This window comes from Lepus europaeus, chromosome 8, assembly GCF_033115175.1.
Source record: "Lepus europaeus isolate LE1 chromosome 8, mLepTim1.pri, whole genome shotgun sequence".
Lineage (NCBI taxonomy): Eukaryota > Metazoa > Chordata > Mammalia > Lagomorpha > Leporidae > Lepus > Lepus europaeus.
In genome coordinates, this window is record NC_084834.1 from 20,201,751 (window position 1) to 20,226,835 (window position 25,085).

At 36.5% G+C, this 25,085-nt stretch overlaps 1 protein-coding gene across 2 annotated transcripts in view; it reads right to left on the minus strand.

The window, feature by feature from the left end:
- The window catches only part of GLRB (glycine receptor beta), a 130,987-nt gene that overhangs the window by 56,957 nt on the left and 48,945 nt on the right, over positions 1–25,085 (minus strand). Inside the window, exons 3-5 of one of the 2 annotated variants that reach the window (XM_062199450.1) lie at positions 23,807–23,915; positions 17,428–17,534; positions 15,737–15,804 (exon numbers count right to left, since the gene is read on the minus strand). In XM_062199450.1, the coding sequence (XP_062055434.1) occupies positions 15,737–15,804; positions 17,428–17,534; positions 23,807–23,850 (219 nt within the window). In that variant the 5' untranslated portion in view covers positions 23,851–23,915. The remainder of the gene's footprint in view (positions 1–15,736; positions 15,805–17,427; positions 17,535–23,806; positions 23,916–25,085) is intronic. The other variant, XM_062199449.1, reaches the window with a different exon arrangement.

The following is a 25,085-nucleotide window of genomic DNA, read 5'->3' on the forward strand; positions in this document are numbered from 1 at the left end:
CAGTACATTAAGGACAGAGATCCCACATCAGGAGCAAGCGCACAGTGGCTCCTGTTGTTGACCCAACAAATTGACACTCTAGTTTATGGCACCAGTAACCACCCTAGGCTGTCGTCATGAGTTGCCAAGGCTATGGAAGCCTTCCAAGTTCCCCGACTCTGATCATATTTAGACAAGGTCATAAAAGACAGGGTTTGTTAATTCAACAACAGGAATCACTGTGCACTTACTCCTCATGTGGGATCTCTGTCCTTAATGTGTTGTATTATGTGAATTAACAGTAAAACTATTATTCAAACAGTACTTTATATTTTGTGTTTCTGTGTAGGTGCAAACTGTTGAAATCTTTATTTAATATATACTAAATTGATCTTCTGTATATAAAGATAATTGAAAATGAATCCTGATGTGAATGGAATGGGAGAGGGAGCGGGAGATGGGAGGGTTGCCGGTGGGAGGGAAGTTATGGGGGAGGAAAAAGCCACTGTAATCCATAAGATGTACTTTGGAAATTTATATTTGTTAAATAAAAGTTAAAAAACTAAAATAAATAAAATGGGAAAGGAGAAAGGAGACTTTATAACCAATACTACAAAATACAAAGAAACATAAAAAACTACAATATGCTTAAAATGGGGAAATCTTTTTAAAAGATTCATTTATTTATCTGAAAGTCCAAATTACAGAGAGAGAAGGACAGAGTGGGAGAGATTTCCATCCATTCAAGCAGTCCCCATGTGCCTACAAAGCCAAGGGTGGGTAAGGCTGAATCCAGATGCCAAGAGCTTCATGCAGGTCTCCAACGTGGGTAGACTACAACCAGGTCACAAACTGGCATCCACGCAGGATGTTGGCTTTGCAGGCAGCAGCTTTACCCATACGCCATAATGCTAGCCTCTAAATTGGAAAACTTTGAAGAAATGGACAAATTCTTGGCTAAATGTAATCTATGAAAATTAAATCAAGAAGATATAGAAAGTGTAAAGAGAAGAATAGCAGTTAACAAAATTGAAGCAAAATTAAAAGATTCCCATCACAGAAATTCTGGGACGTGATAGCTTCACTACTGAAATCTACAAAACATATAAAGAGGAACCAATTCTAATAATGTTCAAACTGTACAAAATACTGAAAAGTATGACACTCTGCCAAACTCTTTCTGAGGCCAGCATTATTCTTATTCCAAAACCAAACAAAGACACAATGCAAAAAGAAAACTACAGGTGAACATCCTGATGAACACAGATGCACAAAACCCACTGTTGGTGGGAATGCAAACTGGTTAAGCCACTATGGAAGTCAGTCTGGAGATTCCTCAGAAACCTGAACATAACCCTACCATACAACCCAGCCATCCCACTCCTTGGAATTTACCCAAAGGAAATTAATTTGGCTAATAAAAAAGCCATCTGCACATTAATGTTTATTGCAGCTCAATTCACAATAGCTAAGACCTGGAACCAACCCAAATGCCCATCAACAGTAGACTGGATAAAGAAATTATGGGACATGTACTCCATAGAATACTATACAGCATTAAGGAACAATGAAACCCAGTCATTTGAAACAAGATGGAGGGATCTGGAAAACATCATGCTGAGTGAATTAAGCCAGTCCCAAAGAGACAAATATCATTTGTTTTCCCTGATCGGTGACAACTAAGCATCAAAGGGGAAACCTGTTGAAGTGAAATGGATACTATAAGAAACAATGACCTGATCAGCTCTTGTCCTGACTCTTGATGTACAATGTAATACTTTATCCTTTTTAGTATTTGTTGTTGTTGTTGTTGTTCTAGTACTAGTGGTTGAACTCTGTAATTAACACACAATTATTCTTAGGTGTTTAAATTTTAACTGAAAAGTGATCCCTGTTAAATTTCAGAGTGGAAAAAGAGAGGGAGGAGATGTACAATTTGAGACATGCTCAATCAGACTTGCCCCAAATGGTGGAGTTCGAAATGTGCCAGGGGACTCCAATACAATCCCATCAAGGTAGCACGTACCAATGCCATCTCACTAGTCCAAGTGATCAATTTCAGTTCACAATTGATGACTCTGATAGGTCTAAGAGTCAAAGGGATCACACAAACAAGACAAGTGTCTGCTAATACTAACTGATAGAATCAAAAAGGGAGAGAAGGATCCAACATGGGAAGCGGGATACACAGCAGACTCATAGAATGGCAGATGTCCTAAACAACACTCTGGCCTCAGAATCAGCCCTTAAGGCATTCGGATCTGGCTGAAGAGCCCATGAGAGTATTGTAGGTATGGAAAGCCAAGATACCATGGAAAAGAAAAAAAAGAAGAAGACCTAAATGGAAGATCTCTGTTAGTGAGATCCCAGTGGAAAGAACGGGGCCATCAAAGAAGGAGGTACCTTTCTCCGAAGGGAGGAGAGAACTTCCACTTTGACTATGACCCTATCGGAATAAGATCAAAGTCAGCGAACTCTAAAGGCTTCCATAGCCTTGGCAACTCATGACTAGAGCCTAGGGAGATTACTGACGCCATAAACAAGAGTGTCAAATTGTTAAGTCAGCAACAGAAGTCACTGTGTACTTACATCCCATGTGGGATCTGTCCTTAATGTGTTGTCTAATGTGCAGTGATGCTATAACTAGTACTGAAACAGTATTTTTACACTTTGTGTTTCTGCGTGGGTACAAACTGATGAGATCTTTACTAATTATATACTGAATCGATCTTCTGTATATAAAGATACTTAGAAATGAAAAAAAAAAACAACAAAACCTGGTGTTAAATTGGAAATGGCATAGAAAATTAATTAATTTTAAAAAATATTATGTAGGATCTCTGTCTTTAATGTGCTGTACACTCTTATTTAATGCTATAACTAGTACTCCAACAGTATTTTTTTCACTTTGTGTTGCTATATGGGGGCAAACTGTTGAAATCTTTACCTAATATATACTAAACTGATCTTCTGTATATAAAGAGAATTGAAAATGAATCATGATGTGAATGGAAGGGGAAAGGGAGTTGGAAAGGGGAGGGTTGCAGGTGGGAGGGAAGTTATGGGAGGGGGGAAGCCATTGTAACCCATAAGCTGTACTTTGGAAATTTATATTCATTAAATAAAAGTTTAATAAATGAAAAAAAATATTAACAAACTGAATCCAATGCAACATCGAAAAAGATTATATATGTTAGTATCAAGTGGGATTTATCCCAAAGGCACAAGGATGGCTCAACGTTTACAAATCCAGAAACATCAAAAGAATGAAGAAAAAAATTATATGATATCTCAATAGATTTAAAGAAAGCATCTGGGAGATTCAACATCCTTCATGATAAAACTTATGTATCGCAGGAAATCACCTCAAAGTTATGGAGGGAATATATGACAAACCAACAGTCAACATCAAACTAAAAGGGGAAAAGCTAAAAACATTCCCCCTCAAATCTGGAACAAGGAAATGATGTTCAAATTCACCACTCATATTCAATTTAGTATTGGAAATATTAGTAAGATCAATTACAAAAGAGAAAGAAATAAAGGGCATGAAAACTGGAAAGAAGTCAAAATGTCCATGTTGGCAGAGATCATAGAATAACCTAAATACTCCATAAAAAGCTGTCAGAACTGATAAAACAATTAAGTGGGGTAATGATACAAAGTCAACATACAAAAAAGTAGCATTTTTATATCAATAATTATCTCAATGAAAAGATAAATCAAGAAAGAAATTTCATTCACAATAGTTACAAAAATAAATTATTTGGAATAAATTTAACTGAAGAAGTGAAAGATATCTATAAGGAAAATTATAATACACTGATGAAGAAATCAGCAAGGACACCAAAAAATGAAGAGATACTACTTGCTCTTGAAGAATTAATATCATCAAAATATCCAGACTGATTAAAGCAATCTACAGATTCAATCCAATCCATAAAAAATACCAATAACATTATTTAAACAATTAAAAAAATCCTAAAATGTTCATGGAACCACAGAAGACACAGAATAGCCAAAGCAATACTGATATATACATATATCATATAAATAATAGATTATATAATGTATATTATATTCATATATATATATATATCTCAAGCTGTAGACCTCACACTACCTGACTTCAAAGCATAGAAGGCTACACTAATCAAAACATCATAGTATTAGCATAAAAATAGACACAAAGATCAACAGAAAAGAATAGACAGCCTAGAAATTAATGCCTTTACACACAGCCAACTTAATTTTGACAAAAACTCCAAGAATATACATTGGAAAAAGGATAGTCTTTTCATTAAATAGTGTTAGAAAACAGGACATATGTATGAAGAAGAATGAAATTAGACCTCTACCTCTCACCATATTCAAAAATCAACCCAAGATTGATCAATGATCTAAATAAAAGACCTGGATCTATAAAACTTCTAGAAAAAAACATAGGTTAAGCATTTCAAAATATTGCTGTAGGTAGCAATTTCTTGGGTAAGACCTCAAAAATATAAGCAACAAAAGCAAAGCTACACAAATAGTACTATATCAAATTCAGCAACTTCTGCACAGCAAGGCAAACAATTGCACCAAACAATTGAAATCACTGTATCAGAGAGAAACCAGCTCCATCATTTCTATTACAATCCTGTTCACAACAGCCAAGATATGGAATCATCCAAGGTATCCACTATCAGATAAATACATAAAGAAAATGTGGCATGTATACACAATGGAACACTATTCATCCATTAAAAAGAATGAAATTCTGTCATTTGCAACAAAATGAATGGAACTGGATGACATCATATTAGCTAAAATAAGCTTGGACACAACGACAGGTAACATATGTTCTCACTCACATGTGAGAGCTAAATAAAAAATCTCAGTCTGAACACAGTATGGTGATTACCACAGGCAGGGAGTGGTGCAACCTGAAACAGCAGAGGAAACCATGTGTGGTTCATTCATTCTGACAAATATTCTAATATGAGATGCTAATAATGTGGGGTATATGGGAACTCTTTGTATCACTACTTCACAACTGTTGCTTTGAAATGGTAATATGTAAGCAGATAATAACTACCATTGATGCATTCATAGGCAAACAGATAATGACCACATTTCATTTATTTCACATATGCAATATTTAAATTATTTTTATGTTATAATAAAAATTTACACTCAAAGAAATAAAATAGACCAGCTCTTATGGCATCTGGCAGTATTATAATTAGAAGTCTGAAACATCCTTGGTTAAATTTATTCCAAGGTATTTAAAATTTTTGTACTATTCTGAGTGGTAGTAATAGTACCAGTTCTTTCTTTACCATGGCATTGTTTGTATGTGTGATTTTATATGTATTGATTTTATATCCAGAAACTTACAAAACTCTTACAAATTCCAATAATCTCTTAGTGGAGTCTTTTGGTTACCCTATATATAGGATCTTGTCATCTGCAAACAGAGATAATTTGACTTCCTGCTTTCCAATCTGTATCCCTTTGATTTCTTTTACTTGTCTAATGGCCTGGCTAAAATTTCCAGAACTATATTGAATAGCAATAGTAAAGTGGGCATCCATGTCTGGTTCCTGATCTTAGTGGAAATGCTTCCAACGTTTCAACATTCAATATGATCCTGTCTGTGGGTATGTCTTATATTGCCTTGAATATGTTGAGGAATGTTCCTTCTATACCCAATTTGCTTAAGGTTTTTATCATGAAAGGAGGTTGCATTTTCTCAAATGCTTTTATCTGCATCTATTGAGATAATCATAATGGTTTTTATTCACATTTATTGATTTTAATTTTTATTCACATTTATTGATTTTAATTTTTATTCACATTTATTCACATTTGTTGATTTTAATTTGTGAAACCATCCATGCATACCAGGGATAAATCCCACTTGCTCCGGTTCAATGATCTTTCTGATGTGTTGTAGATTCAATTGGCTAGTATTTTGTTGAGGCATTTTGCATCCACATTCATGAGGGATATTGGTCTATAGTTCTCATTCTTTGTTATTTGTTTTACAGGTTTTGGATTTTAGGTGATGCTGGCCTCACATAAGGACTTGAGAGGATTCCCACCCTTTTAAGTGTTCTGAATAGTTTGAGAATTGGAATTAGTTCTTTAAACATTTGATAGAATTCAGCAGAGAAGTCATGTGGTCCTGGGATTTTCTTTGTTGGGAGGGTCTTTAATACTGCTTCAATCTCCATCTTGGTTATTTCTGTTTCTTCATGACTCAGTTTGGGTACACCGTGTGTGTCCAGAAATCTACTCATTTTCTTCTAGATTTTGTAGGTCTTTGGCTATATGTAGTAATTCCTGATGATTTTTTTATTTCTGTGTTATCCATTGTAAAATCTCCTGCTTCATCTCTGATTTTATTAATTGGGGTCTTCTCAATTATTTATTTATCTATTTATTTCATTAGTTGGACCAATTGTGTATCAATTTGGTGTATTTTTTTAAAATCAGCTCTTCATTTCATTGATCTTTTGTATCATCACTGTTTCAACTGTGTTTATTCTCTATTTATAAGTAAGGATTTGAAAGATCACTACAAATAAAATTATAAAACATTGAAGAAATAGAAGATACAAAATAACGGAAAAATCTCCCATACTGATGGATTAGAAGAAATAATATCATCAAAAAGTCCATACCACTGAAGGTAATTTACAGATATAATGTGATCCCAATCAAAATACCAAGGATATTCTTCTGACATCTAGAAAAAATTGATGCTAAAATTCCAATAGAAATACAAGAGACTCAGAATAGCTAAAGCAATCTTAAACAATAAAAACAAAGACTGAGGCATAACAATTATAGATCAGATTTCAAGACATACTATAGAGTATTTATAATCAAAACAGTCTGGTACTAGCATAAAACACACATGTAGATCAATGGAACAGAATAAAAACTTCAGAAATTAATACACACAACTACAACCAACTAATCTTTGACAGAGGAGCTAAAAAACTGCTGGAGAAAGAACAATCTCTTCAACATATGGTGCTGGGAAAATTGGATATATGCATGCAGAATTATGAAACAAGACCCCTACCTTACATGTTATATAAAAATCAACTCAAAATGGATCAATGATTTAATATACAATTTGATACCATCAAATTATAGAGGAAAACATCAGGGAAACTACAAGACACTGGCATAGGCAAAGACTTGGACAAGACTGCAGAAGCACAGGCAATCAAGGCAATAATAGAAAATTGTGATTACATCAAGCTAAGAAGCACCTTCTCTGCTAAGGAACCTCTCAAAATAGTGAAGAGGCAAGCAACAGAATGGGGGAAAATATCTGCAACCTATTTAATAATAAAAGATTAACATCTAGGATCTATAAAAGTTCAAGAACCTCAACAATAACAAAACAAACAGCCAACTTAAGAAATGGGCAAAGAACAAGAGCAGGCATTTTTCAAAGGATAAAATTCATATGGTCAACAAACACGTGAAAAAATGCTCAGCATCACTAGCCATCAGTGAAATACGATTACAAACCACAATGAGATTTCACCTCATACTAGTTAAAAATGCTATCAGCCAAAAATCAGAGCACACTAAATGCTGGTGAGGATGTGGAGAAAAAAGAACCCTAATACAGTGTTGGTGGGAATGTAAACTAGTACAATCATTATGGAAGACCATATGGAGATTCCTTAGAAATCTAATAATAGATATTCTATATGATGCAGATATCTCACTCCTGGGAATTTACCTAAATGAAATGAAATCAGCATATGAAAGAGTTATTTGTTCCCTCATGTTTATTGCAGCTCAATTCCCAATAACTAGAAGAATATGGATTAAACTAGAATATGGACATCAGATGTCCATCCACTCGTGACTGGATAAAGAAAATGTGGTATATGTACATTATGGAACACTACTGTAAAAAAAAAAACAATGAGATACCATCTTTTAAAACAAAATGCATGTGACTAGAAACCATCATGCTTACTGAAGTAAGCCAGTCCCCACAAGGCAAATATTATGTTTTCTCTGATATGTGCCAGTTAATACCGAATAAAAAAAGTATAGGAATAAAATAGATATCTTGTGATCTGATTGTTGTTTTTAGCCCTTATTTATACTCCTGTGAAACTGTGGTCTTTCTACTTTTTACTTGTTCAATATTATGGTCAGTGGTGAATTAAGCCTGTAATTACAGAATGAATTGAAATTATGTTTTTGCAAAAATAAAAGAAAAAAAGAAGTGAATGAGGAATAGGGATTGAAGAGGGTAAAGGAAGGGAGGGAAGCATGGTTATCTTCTTAGAATTGTACCTACTGAAGTATATGAATCTTTTTCTCATTATATCAATAAAAATTTTCAAAATTTAAAGTCTGTCAAATAACTGTTATAAGCCAGGTTTGAAATGTATTTAAAATTAGCTTTTTGTAAGAAGTTTCGTGTACGGAATTTTAAGTTAACAAAATTCCACAAAAAGTGCTTAGGTTATAGTGGTGATTATTCTCAAAATGTCACTTTTTAAAAGGGCTTTAGGTAAAATGTTAAAATATTAAAGGTTTCTTAATATAGCATGGATATTTAATTTTCTGCTCTTATGCAAGGAACCATTTTTATTAGGAGTACCTGCTAGGTAGTGTCCTAGCACCACATTAAATTTAAGTCCCCCGAAGAGCTATTACAGCAAAATACCTTTAACTGGGTAATTAACAGCAACAGACAGGCTCACAGTTCTGGGGGCTGGAAGTCCAGGAGCACGGTGCAGCACTTCACGGCATGAGGAAGGGTAGCTCTGCTGTGTGTCCTCACAGGGTGTAAGCTGCAGGAGCTCTCTGAGGCCTCTGTGAGGACACTAGTCCCACGTATGAGGCCTCTTTCTTCAGACCTAATCACTCCTAAAGGCTTCACCTCTCAAGTCTGCACTACTGCATTGGTGACGAGGCTTCAACACAGGAATTTTGTTGGGACATAAACATTCAGACCATAGCAATTAACAACCTGCAGCTGCTGGGTATGTGTGAGGTGCCCAATACACTTCTGTTAAATGCAGGAGTGAAGAAGCAATGTCCCTGACAATTTGGTAGGTTAGGAAGTTTGTCCAGCAGTTGTTTGTCCATTCTATTCATTTATTTTCTACTATATGCATTAACAAAAAATGACCAAATTACTGGAAAACAAAACAGAAATAGCCCTTGGACATTTCCCATTCCTCACTGGCTAAAATAATACTCTTACATGTGAAATCTAATCACAATTGCTTCTGCATAATATAGATTGGAGAAAAAGGGTAAAGAAGGAACTATCAGTGATGACAACGAGATTGGAAAACAGCATATCATATACTTAACTAATTAAAACATAGATATTCTAATCACTTCTCGGCCTTTTGGCTAAGATCAAGTGTAAAACATAGATATTCTTTCAACTTCATATTAGGATAAATTTTAACGAGTCAGAGTTTTTAAACAGCAGAGTGGTCTGGCATTTTCATACATGGGAAAATTTAGATATAATCAGATAACCCTCCAGCAGGATTTGAGAGAAGAAAACTTATTAAGAAACATTCGTCAGCACATGGATTAGCCCCTTATTGCTGCCACAGCAAAATCACAAAATCTTAATGATTCAAATACCAGAAAGGGGAGGCCATGTAGTACAGGAGGTTAAGCTGCCTCTTGGGACACTTGCATCCCCTACCAGAGGGTCAGTTCAACTATTGGTCCCTCTTCTTCCAATCCAATTCCCTACTAATGAACCTGGGTTCCTGCCACCCACATGGGAGACCTGGACAGAGTTCCTGGCTCCTGGCTTCAGCCTGGCCCAGCCCCAGGTGTTGTGGCCATTTGTGGATAGTGGCTATTCCAGTGAATGGAAGTTTTCTTGCTATCTCTCCTTCTCTCGCTCTGTCTCTGTCCCTGTCTCCTTACAATCTGGTTTCCAAATAAATTAAAAAAAAATCTTTAAAATAAATCTTAAAAATGAAAAAAATACCATAAATGGGTTATTTTACAGTTGAGCAATTCAGAAGATCACAGCCAATCTCACAGGGCTGAAATCTTTTCTCTCTCTTACAAAGAGCCTGTGATTACGCCAGGTCCACCTGCATAAAATGGTATAAAACTCCCATTGCAGAGTGGTTAATTTACTCAATTCCTTTTATATATGAAGGGACATACCCACAGATTCTAGGGAGTAGGACAGGGACCTATTTTGGAGGCCATAATTCAGTCTACCACAGGGTGCAAATCCTGAAGATAAATAATATTTGGGGATGGCGCTATGACGTAGTGGGTAAAGCCGCCATGTGCAATGTCAGCATCCCATATGGGCACCACTTCGAGTCTCAGCTGCTCCAGTTCCAATCCAGCTCTCTGCTATGGTCTCAGAATGCAGTGGAAGATAGCCTAAGTTCTTGGGACCCTGAACCTGCATGGGAGACCTAGAGGAGGCTCCTGGCTTTGGATCAGCACAGTTCCAGCTGTTGCGGACAGTTGGGAAGTGAACCAGCATATGGAAGGTCTCTCTCTCTCTGTCTCTCTCTCTCTCTGTCTCTCTCTCTGCCTCTCCCTCTCTCTCTGTGTAACTCTGATGTTCAAATAAATAAATAAATCTTTAAAAAATATGAAAAACAATGACTAGAAAATCATTTTAAGGTTTATGATTTTACACCTATGATATAAAAATAACATTTACTAAGGTGTAAAAGAGAAATAATTTGGACACCTATGTCTTACATTACTCTATGATAAATGAAACTATGCTAGCAAATTCATTCTAAAAGCAACAGAATATTAAGAACAGTAAACGAAGATAAGCTTTAAGGTAAGGATTTTAAATCTATGTTTTAAAACAACAAAGAAGGGCAATTGTCAAGAAGTATAATTAAGGTCTTTTAGCTGATCCCAAATATGTTTTCCTTTTTGCTTGACAGGCACAGCTGTGCTGCTCAAAAGGAGATGAAGTCTATTATTAATACAAACAAAAAGTCATGCAGCAGAAAAGCAGAGAAAATCTGACAGCATCATGAATTGTAGTACAATAATAATTCAATATAATTACAAAGCATGCCTAAACTAAAGAGAGAAAATGGACTGTACAAACAGGCTTTTATTTCCATGAAAGAGCTCTTCTGTATTTCTGATGAGACAAAGTGCCTATATATGGATTATTACTATAAACCATAATACCCAATGTTCTCCCATGAGTGCAATATTTCACATTTTTGATTAAGAAAATCCAACTTGTTTAAGCCAGAGGTAGGGGCTGAATGGAAAAAAAATCAACAAATACTATGAGCCTGACTTTACAGCAGACGTCACCTAGCCTCTACCAAATCATTGTTCTCACTGTTTTGATTTCCCCATTTCGGTTGTCACTAACGGTAGAATATAAGCTGACAAAATCAGAAGTGATTTTCCTAGCTACTTCAAACTGTGATGGCAACAGTGTTAGTTATGCTACTATTAATGTCAGTAATTATAACTTACAGTATTGATAATGATAACTTGGAAAACGGAAAGGTAGAAGAATACAAATGAGTGTACCAACAGAAAAAATGGGAATTATAAGGCTATAATATGATATAATAAAACAGGTTGAAGGAAGATCTAACCACAGAGATGTGGAAGAGCTTAAGGGATATTAATATGGCTAGAATTTTTCCTAGTACACAATTAAACTTTGTGAATTGTGTGAGATTATTTTTAGTTTAGCCAGACTATTTCACATCTAAATGAAAAAATAAAAATACTTTTTTCAAAATATAATTGTTGACTACTTCCTGACAACAATTTTAATGCCAATAACCTTGAATGTTTTCTTTGTCCAGTAGTCAACTTTCTATGCTAGAAAGGTCTGCCACCTTACTTGCACTAATAATGTTTATCCATCATTCCCCATTTTCTGCATTGTGAATTCTTGAATAAGCAATTACCAGTGGAAGCGGAAGGGTCCAAACTGGTGGGGGAAGCACTGGGCAAAATGAGAGCTTCCAAAATAGCAGAACTTCCATTATTTCAGCAGTTTCTTGTTGGGAAGATTTCTAGGTGGCCCTTAATTATGCCACAGATGTACTACAGGACTAAACTTACAGATGATTCATTTCTTCAGCATTTTCTTTACAATAAGACTCCATTGTGAAATTATATATTAGTTTACAAGAGTGTAGTTTTTCCACCCCTTTTAGAGTGTAACACAAAAAGTACACAACAGAATCAGTCATCAGGGTTGTCAAATGGCATAACTGTCATAGCATATCCCATAGTTAGACAAATCCAGTATCTCTGCTTCCCCAACCTCTTTGGAGAGATTTTCCAGTTGTTTTTGTTTATGTGTTTGCTTGTTTGTAAGAAGCAGCCTCTTGTAACTCCTGTTCATATGTGAAACCCTTCGAGCTGCTGTCCTGAGTCACCACTATCATTTCTTACCCATGTTTGCAACAGGTAATGAAGAACAAGTTTTGTTCAGATCTATCACATTTCCCTTAAAGCATATCTTAATGTACATATATCTATAATAACTTGTGCCTTCCAAAATTATTAATTAAGAAGGCTGAGAAAATCTACAGAGCAAATCTATTATATAGGACAGCCTCAAGAGACTAGTTGGGGCCAATGCCGTGGCACAGGTTAATCCTCTGCCTGTGGCGCCGGCATCCCATATGGACACCAGTTCTAGTCCCAGTCACTCCTCTTCCAATCTAGCTCTCTGCTGTGGGAAAGCAGTGAAAGATGGCCTAAGTCCTTGGGCCCCTGCACCAGCGTGGGAGACCAGAAAAAAGCACCTGGCTCCTGGCTTCGGATTGGCGCAGCTCTGGCCATTGCGGCTATTTGGGGAGTGAACTAACGGAAGGAAGGCCTTTCTGTCTGTCTCTCTCTGACTGTAAATCTACCTCTCAAATAAATAAATAATAAAATCTTTTAAAAAGAGAGAGAGACTAGTCTACAAAGTTCTGTTTTATAGAGGTATGTGAAATAAACATTGCTGAAAGAAAAAAGATATTAATTATGATAAGGCAGAGTAAGTCTGTTTGATGAGCATGATTGTGATCTAAATATTTAGGCTATATCTGCCTAAGATGAGGTGAAGAGCTGACTGTTTTGCATTCAGATTGTTTATCAAAATAAGAGTAAATATAAATAATTTAATTCCTTTAGCTGAAGGCCTCCAAAATTTTCAAAATTAACACTCTACCATTATCCAGTATCTATTTGTGATACAAATTTGTGATACAACATTATCCAGTAAGTTATTTTACCAAATGAATGGTCAACATTAATCTTTTTAAATTTGTTCTGTGAATCGTTTTACTTAACTAAGATTATATAAGAAAATTACTTACTTATGTGCTAACCATTTATTAAAAGCCTATTGTCTTCTGTATTTTATGGAAAATGAAGAATATAGCATACCTCATGTTAAGAAGTTTACAGTCCATCAGAAAATAAAACAAAGTCCTCTAGAAATAGTTTAATTATAGTATATAAGCTATCAGATTTAGGTAAAAAATGATAACAAAATATTTGGATTAAAAAGAGGTCAGAGTAAGAGCAGAAATGAGAGGTTCCAGTTAGAAGTGATACTGGCAGGTGTAAATAGTTGGGGGAAAGTATCCATAGTGATAATCTCATCCCAGGGATAAGTATCTGGGGCTGGGGACTGGGAAAGGTCACAGTAGGAGAATAAGAAGAGATGGTATCAGACATGGTGACATAGTTTATTATGATCTTCTAATTAGCCATAAGAGAGACTGACTTCTTATTTCTAATAACCCATTCTCCCATGTATTTTCAACTCAACCCAACCAAGGAACTTCTGATAGAAACTAGGAAACTGTAGGGTCTGACATTTGGAAGGTATTCAATATTGTCAAACAATAGATAAATTGATGATACCTACTGAACTATGACAAGTGAATACATTCAATTGAGGGGAAAAAAGAGCCTTGTATTAGCTGTCTCCCAAACACTCCTGTGTGAAAGACAGAGGGGTGTGTGTGTGTGTGTGCGTGTGTGTTCGGTGGAGGTGTTTCTAGTAGAAAGCAACATCTTGACAGTGATGTTTTAAGATTAGTGCAGAAAGGTCAAGCAAAGATAACCAAGACACAGAGAGAAACACGGAGACCGCATAGATACCCTTAAAGTTTCACACAGGGAAAATGTCTCTTACTGCAATTCACAAAGGGCTACACTCATCTCCTGTATGATATAGGGCAGTTTACATCTTGTTTCAGAGCAGTCTTCTAGTGATCTATGATGTTTGCTATTTATATGAAATTAAAAGTCAATGGGAGTGCAATTTGTACTTGAGTCCAAAGTCTTCCTTTAAAATCATCCCTAAAAATATTGATTCAATGTGTAAAGAAGTCATTTTTTGGACGTTAAAATACAAACTCCTACAAATAAATTATGACATTTGTATCACAAGTAGATACAAAAATAGGCATCACAAACTAAATACAATACAGAATTACTGCTGCTACTAGGGAAAAAAGCAGTAAATTTGTTAAGTCATTCTTTCTGAGATATTCCCAGAAAAAGTAGGCGGAAGCCTGATTATTCTTAATAAATGTGCAATCTAAATTTTAGACCATAACTTAATGGTAATACAACCATCTCAAAAATACCCCTCAACGGGGTCCTTCTCTTACCTGAAGTATCATTTCAGTATGTAGTTTTTCAAGAACGGCACACATCTACAGTAAGAGCACTTCAAAAAGTTCATGGAAAACACATATTATGAAAAACCATGCATGGATTTCAAAATTCTTTGAACCAAAATAAATGTATCATTTAATTCCTAAAATCCATGAAAATGCTCTCATATTCTATTGAAGTGTCTCATATTCTAAAAGCTTGAAAAGCAAATAGATTCACTGAACGTCGGTTAAGTGTCTGAGGTGGTAACTACATAACGCATCCTTCTGGAAATTTACTAATGAACTTTTATGGATGTCTTTGTCACTAAAGCCTAAATCATCGTGGGCAGCGGAGACTCCCTGGAAACTTTCTTTCCCATCTTCCCCCAGGCTCAAGCTTGCCTGACATTCCTCCCCAGCCTTCACCTGCCTTGGCTTTGTCTTCCCCATGTGACACTGCCTTTCCAGGGAGATCTTGCAGGGAAATCGATTTTCCTCTTTGCTGTTTTTACAGTTCTTCGCTCCACATATAACAAAGGTAGCACAACAGAGAACACAAAGATTGTCCTCAGAAAATATGAGGGAAAAAAACTGAATACTTAAACCATTTTTCAACGCCTATCCATGTATTAGAACAACAGCAACAGAAAAACTCTGTTGCTCAAAATTTTTCATTGTGTAAATCCCTCCCCAAGTGGCAGCCAATCAATTTTTCAGGAAGAATATATTAATTCTCCTGGCACTTAATGCTAAGCATTAAGGCTAACATTTTAATTTTTTTTTTTTATTTTGAGAAGCAGAGGGAGAGAGACAGAGACAGAGACAGAGAGACATACAGAAAAAGAGGTGATAGAGATAGAAGTAGAGCTCCCACCCACTGGTTCAGTTCTTAAATGCAGGTAATGGCAACCAGCTGGAGGAAGAATAATTATAATAACAAAATTACATAGGAACAGAAATCTAAGATCTAGCAAATCCTAGGAATTTGAGTATTTTGTAATATAACAGAATAAGCATTCTTCCTACGAGTTGTTTAGCTTTGTTTTAACACTACTTTATCTATACTCTAGGTAAAATTTAGACAATTGAAACTATCAAATTAATTGTAATCTTACCATTGTTGTTTCTTGAATGGATCCAAAACTGTTGATAAAAATGTTGACAACTACATCAACAGGGATGCCTATGAATAAAAATTAATGATAAATTTAGTACCTGTAAGAAATTTGGTCAGAATCTTCATGTTTTTATAGTTTATGTATTTATTGCTTTTATATTTTCTAGATGATATGTTCAAGGTGATACAGTTCTAGAATACTTTATATTTTCCAATCCACATGATATGCAAAAATCTATAGTCCCAGTATTCTACTAATTTATTTTTCTGTGTATGCATTGTGTAGTAAATAAAATGAGTGGAGCTATATTTATAATATTCTTTATTAAGAAATAATTCTCTCTTTAAGTGTAGAGACTCTGGGAAATATGTTTAGCTTCAAATCTTGTATAAATAGGCCAGATGCATTTACTTTAAGAATTCGTACAGGAAGAAAATTATTTTTTAGGAGTTAATTTTTTTTGTACTTCTCTAATTTCTTCAGATTCTTACATTAACTGGCAAAAGAGTAATGACAAATTTTACTTTTATTTACTATATTTTAAATTTTTAATTCATGAAAATGCAAAGTAAGACTTGTAACTTTTACCATAAAGATTTCTGCCTGACCTGTTGGAAAATAATTTGAAAGTTCATGGAGTGAGAACTGAGGTATAATGTTGCAAATTTCTTTCTTTCTTTCTTTTGAGCTCATTGTGGCTGCTGGTTGGGCTATCAAAGGGAAAATGTGAATTTAGCCTTTTAGCCACATAACCACTGACTGATGAAAACCAGGTGGTGAATCAATACATGGTGGGCATGTGACAGCCCAGACCAAGGCTCTTGTTGAAAGTAACTGAATAGGTTCTGGTAATGAACAAAACCCCCTGGTTTTACAACATAGCTGTATAACGCAGTTGACTAGAAGCAGCTGCAGATCTTTTATTTTCTGTAAGGGAAAAAAAATCAAGCCTTATAATGTTAATCTGATCTACTTTAATACCTGCCCTTAAACAGCAACAAGGATCACAGCTTTCCAGAGATGTTCTCACATGCCCTTTCCTAATTCATCAAAAACAACAACACCTATACAGCTATATAATTTTATTTACTTTTTAGTACAGTTTAGCTCTTTAAAGGTGTAAACAATAGTAATATGCTGTCAGAATAAAAATAACCTGTGTTGTAGAATAGTCACTCTATTCACAATGTTAATTTTTAATACATACGGTCAGCTTCTTTCAGAAAAAGAGGGAATTTTTTTTAATCAATGTGCCATAGTAACAAAAACAAAGCCATAAACTAACATCAGAACTGTTGTTTTTCCCTCGGTGAGTCAATGGCTGTTCTACAAATCATAAAGGTGGTATTTGTGAATAAAAGCCAGATTCATATCTAGAGCCTACATTTTAAACCCTAAGGTTAAGAATACTCAGTACTTAGAAAACTCATCACAGAGATTAGCATATTAACACATTCTGTGTTTTCCTGAAAAAACTGGGAACCTATGAAACTATTCAAATTCATATTTTGCTTATCTTTGAATATTAAGGCATTAAGTTGCCTTGAGGCTAACTACATTACAAAGCAGTTGCATGTCAGATTGAAATCTAGTTGCCTTGAAGGTTCAATGAATGATTTTATACAGATAAAATTAATGTTTTGAGTATTAATTAAAGAATGAAGACTTGGGAGGAGGGGGGAACAAACCTTTGAAATTCGGTCTTATCCTGGGGTCATAACTGACCAACAGCCGGTTCAAGATATTGCTAGTGGAGTTGGCGGGCACTCGGGCCAGGTCCTCTGCTGACTGCTGACTGGGAGAGAGGAAAATAAACCCTGGTAAGTATGCAGAAGTAGCAAGCAACAGGAATAGATCGTTTTCATCGGGAGAAAAGGCTGTGCTGTTTTGAGGATCCACAACCACTGCCCACTGCATGCCTTTCCCAAACAGAAGTAAGTGAAGAGTCGTACAGTTTGTCAGGAGCCCAAAGGATATTTTTATAAAATGTAAAACAAATAGGAAAGTATTTCAGCATTTAATTTTACTAGATCCATGACACACTGTCCTAAATACTTCATGTTACTTTCTATTAAATAAAATGCAGCAGACATCTTGTCTGGAAGGAATCTGTGGCCAAAACCTAGGCAAACACAGGCAAGCACATGAGACAGAAACAGCAAAGCGCATTTCTTGAACAGTGTACATGGGGAACCTTCTGCCTGATCCGCAGGACGAGGCTGTCAGGTAAGTCCAGACAGCTGTGTGGGGGAACCGCAGGCTGGCCACCTGTGAGAACCTCCTCATCTACATAGTTTGCAGCAATCAGTCAACCACAAGGCCTAGGAAAACAACCAGGTGAAACAGATGAAACAGAATGGACTCTGCATAAACAACTAGGAAGAACCAGGTGAAACAGATGAACTTTCGACCTGAGGCTATGCGCGCCCTTTCATCTGATTGGACGGTATCAGCATAAAGGGACACTGGGAGCTGGGCAGGCCAGCACGGCCGCCACCACTGGCAGCTGCTGCCGAGGCCCCTCCTCTTCTCTTCTCCTCTCCCTACTTTCCTTCTGCCCCCACAAGTAAAAGTTCCTTGAGAACCGATGAACAGTGACCGTGTTGTGACTGTGTTGGACCTTCGCTGGCGAGGGTCCGACAAGCTGAAGCGTTCATAAACTAATTCTACTGACACGCATAAAATGGTATTTCCAAAGAAACACAGTGACTGTTCCCTTCACTGAGTTAAATACAGTATCCTGGGGAATAGGTGAAAGAACATCTCTACAATCAGATCCGTAAAATACAGTTCTCTAAGACACGAGGGCACTACAGCAAGTTCATGGAAGTGGAGTTAACCAGTGTTTACTATGGGAGCTGGCACTGGGGCACAGTGGGTTGTCACCGCCTGTAACATGGGCATCCCATTAGAGTTCAGTTAAAGTCTCAGCTTTGGCCTGGCCCAGCCCTGGTGGTTGTAGCCATTTGGGAAATGAACCTGTGGATAGAAGATTTCTCTCTGTGTGTAACTCTGCCTGTCAGATAGATAGATAAATAAATAAATAAATAAATAAATAAATAAATAAATCTTAGCAGGTGTGAGGGGGTAGTGCTGCTGTGGCATAGCAGTATAAGTCTCAGCCTGCAAAGTCAGCAATTCATATGGGTGCAAATGCCTGGCCACCCCACTTCCTATCCAGCTCCCTGCTAATGGCCTGGGAAAAGCAGAAGATGGCCCAAGCATTTGGGCCCTTGACACCAACGTGACAGACCCAGGTTAGGAAACACACACACACACACACAATGAAAAAACCTAGATGTTTAGTTTGGTGCAAAAACTTATAAATTCATATTTTTTTCTTTTTAAATAGCAGCTGTTTAACTCAGTATATTTTATTTATTTTTAAGAAATATTTATTTATTTAAAAGGCAGGGTGACTGAGACACACACACACACACACACAAAAAGACCTTCCACCTGCTGCTTTCTTTCCCAAATGGGAACAACAATCAGGTGTGGCTCAGGCTAGAGCCAGGAGCCAGAAATTCCAATATAATTTTTTTCATCAGTACAAAAAAGAAAGTGTCCCTGACAACCCCAAGGAATATCAAAACTAGGCTTGGTGTATCTAGCATTGCCTATTCCATTTTTACCATACTGAAATGGTAAAAACTCCCCATTCACATAATATATTAATTTATATGAAGTAGCTTAGATGTAAGAGGTTTGGCTTTGTATTGAAATCAAAATTCTTTCCTATAAGGCTACTGTGCCCCGCTGATACTAGGCAGGTGACACAGATGAAATAGATAGTAAGAAGATCATGCAAAAATCTAAAAACACTATTAATTGATACAGACAACCTTTTCAAATAGAAACCACTCACAGGAAATCAATTACTTAAACCTCCCAAAGGTGCAGGAGATTATACAGATTTTTTAAAATTGCTACTCAACAGCCTCGTTAGCTCTAATACCACAGCTTAAGGAACTTGGGGAATTGTAATGAGATAAAAATGTAACTTCTTTAGGGACACATGTCATCCCTTATCAAAACATGGAAAATTCTAGAGAGAATGGGGTTATGTGAGAAAAATTGAAAAGAGAATGCAAATTAGTGTTCAAATCTATTTGCCAGTTTTCTCATTCAAGAGAGGAAAATAGAATTGATTATGAAATACACCTCTATTGGATCTATTGGGGCTGGTATTATCGTGCCACTTGACACAAAGCCCTTTACAAGTACATTCAATGAAAACAATAAAAACAATTAATAGTAATTTCTGTGGTTCAGAATCTTCCAGCCTGATTTCCCCCCAGCTGCAGGCTATGTCAATCAATTCATAGTCTAGCTCTCTAATTCACTAGCAAATCTTGCCCTTGTACTCTCTAGTATGGAATCAGTCCCCACTTCCCAGAGTACTGTAACTTCCACTCCTCACTGTATTAACCTAAAACTAACCTGTCCTTTAAAATTGCCTTAGAGTTCATTTCCTTTCTAAAATTTTGTCTCGATCGTGCCTCCTTACTCTAATGAAAAAAACACAAAGAGATATATGAGTTGGCAATGACTTCGTAGCCTTTTTTAAAAATCTGCATGCATATTAAAGCTAGACAGAAAGCAGACAGTAAGACTGTTGAGGGGACAAGAGCGTCTACACTGGTTTTAAGGCATTAAATACATATTGGCCCAAGCACTTTCCACCTGTGAGCTCAGATTTCGGCCCAGGTTGCCTCAGTGGAAGCAGTTCTCATCTTCTCCACAGGAAGAATATATTTCTTCTTTCGGTGCTCTTAGGTGAGAGGAATCTTTTACCCTCTCAGGAGCTTCCCCACATTACAGCAATATGCATCATGGAATGGCTATTACAGAATCAATCACCATGTTCATTCCTGCTTTCTTTCATTGGATAAACACATTCACTTGATTAAACAGAAAAGTTAGTAACCACACAAAGCTGGTTTTCAGCGGCATGAATGAAAAACTAAACAAACCAAAGAGTGAACAAATAAAAATATATTTTAAGAGATTAGGTAGATGTAGCCAGTGTCTTTAAAACAGCCAAAGTAATCTGCATGTTGCATATTTTCCTAAGTATGCATGTTACTATATATAACCTTACAATTTGGAAAGTAAGTTAGCATTCTTTTTACAAAATGAACAGGATAAGAACAATTGAATGATTTTAATTACTTCACTCAGTAAATGCCTGCTCCATTATTACATTCTCATAATTCTGAATCTTGGTCCAATGTTTTATCCATTTGCTGGTTATTTTGTTTTATTTGAAGAAGTTTATCAAAAAATAATAAAATCCTACCAACAAAGTAGAATTTATTTCTTGGAAATATGATATTAATTTAAGAAAATAAGTTACTCTAAAAAGTCATCTAATGACTAGAGAAAATGTTTCATATCAAAAGTCTTTTTAACCAGTCTTCTTTTGTTCACTTGCCTAAACCTGAACCAATGCCATTACTAAAACATGAAGTTATGCAAGGAATGTGTCAGGTTATATAGCTGTATGATGTAATGTTTTCCAGAACTAAAGGAAAAACCCAGAAATTTCTTTTCAAAGGGGGAATTCAGTTTTACAATAGCTAGAGAAAATTCTTACTTTTCCACAACACTTTAGTGACCACAGCACACAGTTTCATTTCAAAACCAGTATGTTGGAGCATATTGTCTTAACGTTCTTCCTCAAACCAAGATTTTGCATCCAAAGGGCTGCAAAGGGTTGCTTTATTTTTCTATTTGGTTATAAATGCCCCTCTCAGACCTGAAGCTGGTATGGCACATGCCAATGGGAGTAATCTGGGTGTGGGGGCTTCAAAATCTTCAGCTGGACATGAACTTACAAGTATAAACGCACAGCCATAGGGAAGAATGAAATATGTAAAATGTGCAGCTGTATTACCCTCTTCTTTAAGGCCTGGATTCCTTGACTCCTTGTTAGGTGACAGAACCTCTGTGAATCTGAGGAAAGCATGCACTTCCCTGAACACAGACACAGGATTTGCAATGCTGAAGGTTTCCTGACCTGAAGATGATTGGTTAAGAAATCCTCCTGACTATGGATGTACAACTTAATACTTTATCCCTTTTAGTATTTTATTTGTTCTACTTAATACTATTGGTTGAACTCTGTAATTAACACACAATTATTCTTAGGTGTAGAAATTTAACTGAAAAGTGATCTCTGTTAAATATAAGAGTGGGAATAAGAGAGGAAGGAGATGTACAATTTGGGACATGCACAACCTGACTTGCCCCAAATGGTGGAGTTAGAAATGTGCCAGGGGATTCCAATTCAATCCCATCAAGGAGGCATGTACCAATGCCATCTCACTAGTCCAAGTGATCAATTTCAGTTCACAATTGATCACACTGATAGAACTAAGAGTCAAAGGAAGCACATAAACAACACTAGTGTCTGCTAATACTAACTGATAGAATCAAAAAGGGAGAGAACGATCCAACATGGAAAGCGGGATACACAGCAGACTCATAGAATGGCAGATGTCCTAAACAGCACTCTGGCCTCAGAATCAGCCCTTAAGGCATTTTGATCTGGTTGAAGAGTCCATGAGAGTATTTTAGGCATGGAAAGCCAAGACACTCTGGCAAAAAAAAAAAAAAAGACCTAGATGAAAGATCTCTGTGAGCGAGATCCCAATAGAAAGAACGGGGCCATCAAAGAAGGAGGTACCTTTCTCTGAAAAGAAGTGTGAACCTCCACTTTGACTATGACCTTGTCTAAATAAGATCGAAGTCGGCATCTCAGAAGGCTTCCATAGCCTTGGCAACTTATGACAAGATCCTAGAGAGATTACTGATGCCATAAACAAGAGTGCCAATTTGTTAAGTCCACAACAGGAGTCACTGTGCACTTACTCCTCATGTAGGATCTCTGTCCTTAATGTGTTGTTTAGTGTGAATTAATGCTATAACTAGTACTCAAACAGTATTTTACACTTTATGTTCTGTGTGGGTGCAAACTGTTGAAATCTTTACTTAATATATACTAAATCAATCTTCAATATATAAAGATAATTGAAAATGAATCTTGATGTGAATGGAATGGGAGAGGCAGCGGGAATTGGGAGGGTTGTGGGCAGGAGGGAAATTATGGGGGGAAAAGCCATTGTAATCCATAAACTGTACTCTGGAAATTTATATTTGCTAAATAAAAGTTAAAAAAAGATCACTGCAATAATTAACATGGGGAAAAATAAAAAGAAATCCTCCTTTGTAGAAGCAACAGTAATCATTCAATCACCGTCCTTCCTCTGGCGGGAGATTCTGACTCCGGATGCTTTGATTACTGCTAATTCTCTTTCCAAGAGCCAGGTACAAGACAAGGAACAGTGGTGGGCAAGGCTTGCAGTGGCAGATTCCCTTTCTTTATAAAGATCGCACTCTATGGACACTGCAAGGAACACAATCAAAGAACAGAACTACAACTGTAAACAGTTGCATTAGCGACTTTGTTAGCCATTGTTTTATGAAGCTATGAAGGGAGGGGAGAATATTTTTAAAGGAGTAGATATTTTACAATGAGAGAACATAAGGCACTGTCAAAACTCTCTCTCTCTCTCTCTCTCTCTCACACACACACACACACGCACACACACACAATGGGAATATATTCAAGGAGGGATACAGGAGCCAACTTAAAAGAGTCCCCAGTGGCCAAAGCTGGAATTATTGAGTAATAAAATAATGGATTAACATCCAAAATACAAATAAAAATCCATGAGTCTATACGGATATAAATAGAAAATTTAAAAATGAAGGAAAACAGACAAATGTTCCGTGCAAGAATTCCAAATACTTAGGCCAGATCTCCACTCTCAAATTAGCAGACTAGAACTTCCCATTCCTTCATATGGCCTGTGCATAGTGACGTCCTTCCAAACAGTTCAGGATGGAAAGAGGAAAAAGGAGTGACCTTGAGAAAACCTGACCCTTGGTATTTCGGCACGCTATCAAAGCTAACCTCAACAGTGATTTCATTCCCTCACAGTGTGATGAGAATGGCACTTTAACTGTGTGGTCTCCCTTCCCAAAATAATACATACATACCTAATCATGAGGAAAACATCAGCCAAATCCCAACTGCAGGGCATTGTGCAAAATACGTCATGCTCACCAAAACAAGGCAAGTCTGAGAAACTGCTACAGGCAGGAAAAGCTGATGAAGAAATGCATACAAGACAGAAAAAGGACCGAAGGTGAAAACTTAGGAGATGTGAATGTAGCAATTACTTCACTGGTCTCTAATTACATAAAATGCACCTTCCTAATGAAATTGTAATGAAAATAAGATGCAAGGAAATCTGGGAACCCTCTGAACTATCTTGGCAATTTTTCTAAAATTATAAAACTGTTGTAGAATAAAATGCTTATTTGAAAAAAAAAAGAACAGGAAAGAGGCTGAAAGATTCAGTAGGGCCAAGCACACTCTCTTATTACCAAATCCACACCCTTACCTGGAAGCAAATTCTGTATATGGTCATGTAGAACAGGCATCTTACATTGTTTATGAAAAAACTGCCACATGTCTGTCCATAGCAACTTATTAAAAATACAGCATTATGGAAAGCCAAGACTCTGTGACAAAAAAATATCCTACACGGAGGATCTCTGTGAGACCTCAGAGGAAAGAGAGGGTCATCAAAGAAGGAGACACTCTTCTCTGAAGGGAGAAGAGAACATTCACTTTGCTTATGACCATGCCCAAATACCAATGGAGTCTATGGTTACAAAAGGCTTCTATAGCCTTGGCAGCCCATGCCAAGAGCCTCGGATGATCACTGATGTCATAAAATATGAGTTAATTGTTAAAGGAACAACAATAGTCACTGTGCACTTGCTCCCTAGGTAGGACCTCTATAGACTGCAAATTCTCTCCCCAAATTGTACTCTCTATGTTGTGTGTGGGCATGGGTGCAAATTGTTGAAGTCTATGATTAGCATAAAATTGGTCCTCTGTATATAAAGTCATACTAAAAATGAACCATAATGAAGAAGGAGATGGGAGAGGGAATGTGAGGTGTGATGGGAGCTGTGTGGGGGAGTATGAGGGAAAGAACCACTATACTCCTAAAGTTGTATCTATATAGAAATGCATTTATTAAATAAAATTTTAAAAAATAAAAAATAAAAATTTTAAAAGTACAGCATTATAGTTCCATATACATAAAAAATAGATGGCTAATAATTAGAGATAAAAGAAATATTTATAGGGGCCGGCGCTGTGGCTCACAGTTAATCCTCTGCCTGCAGCACCGGCATCCCATATGGGCACCAGGTTCTAGCCCGGTTGCTCCTCTTCCAGTCCAGCTCTCTGCTGTGGCCCGGG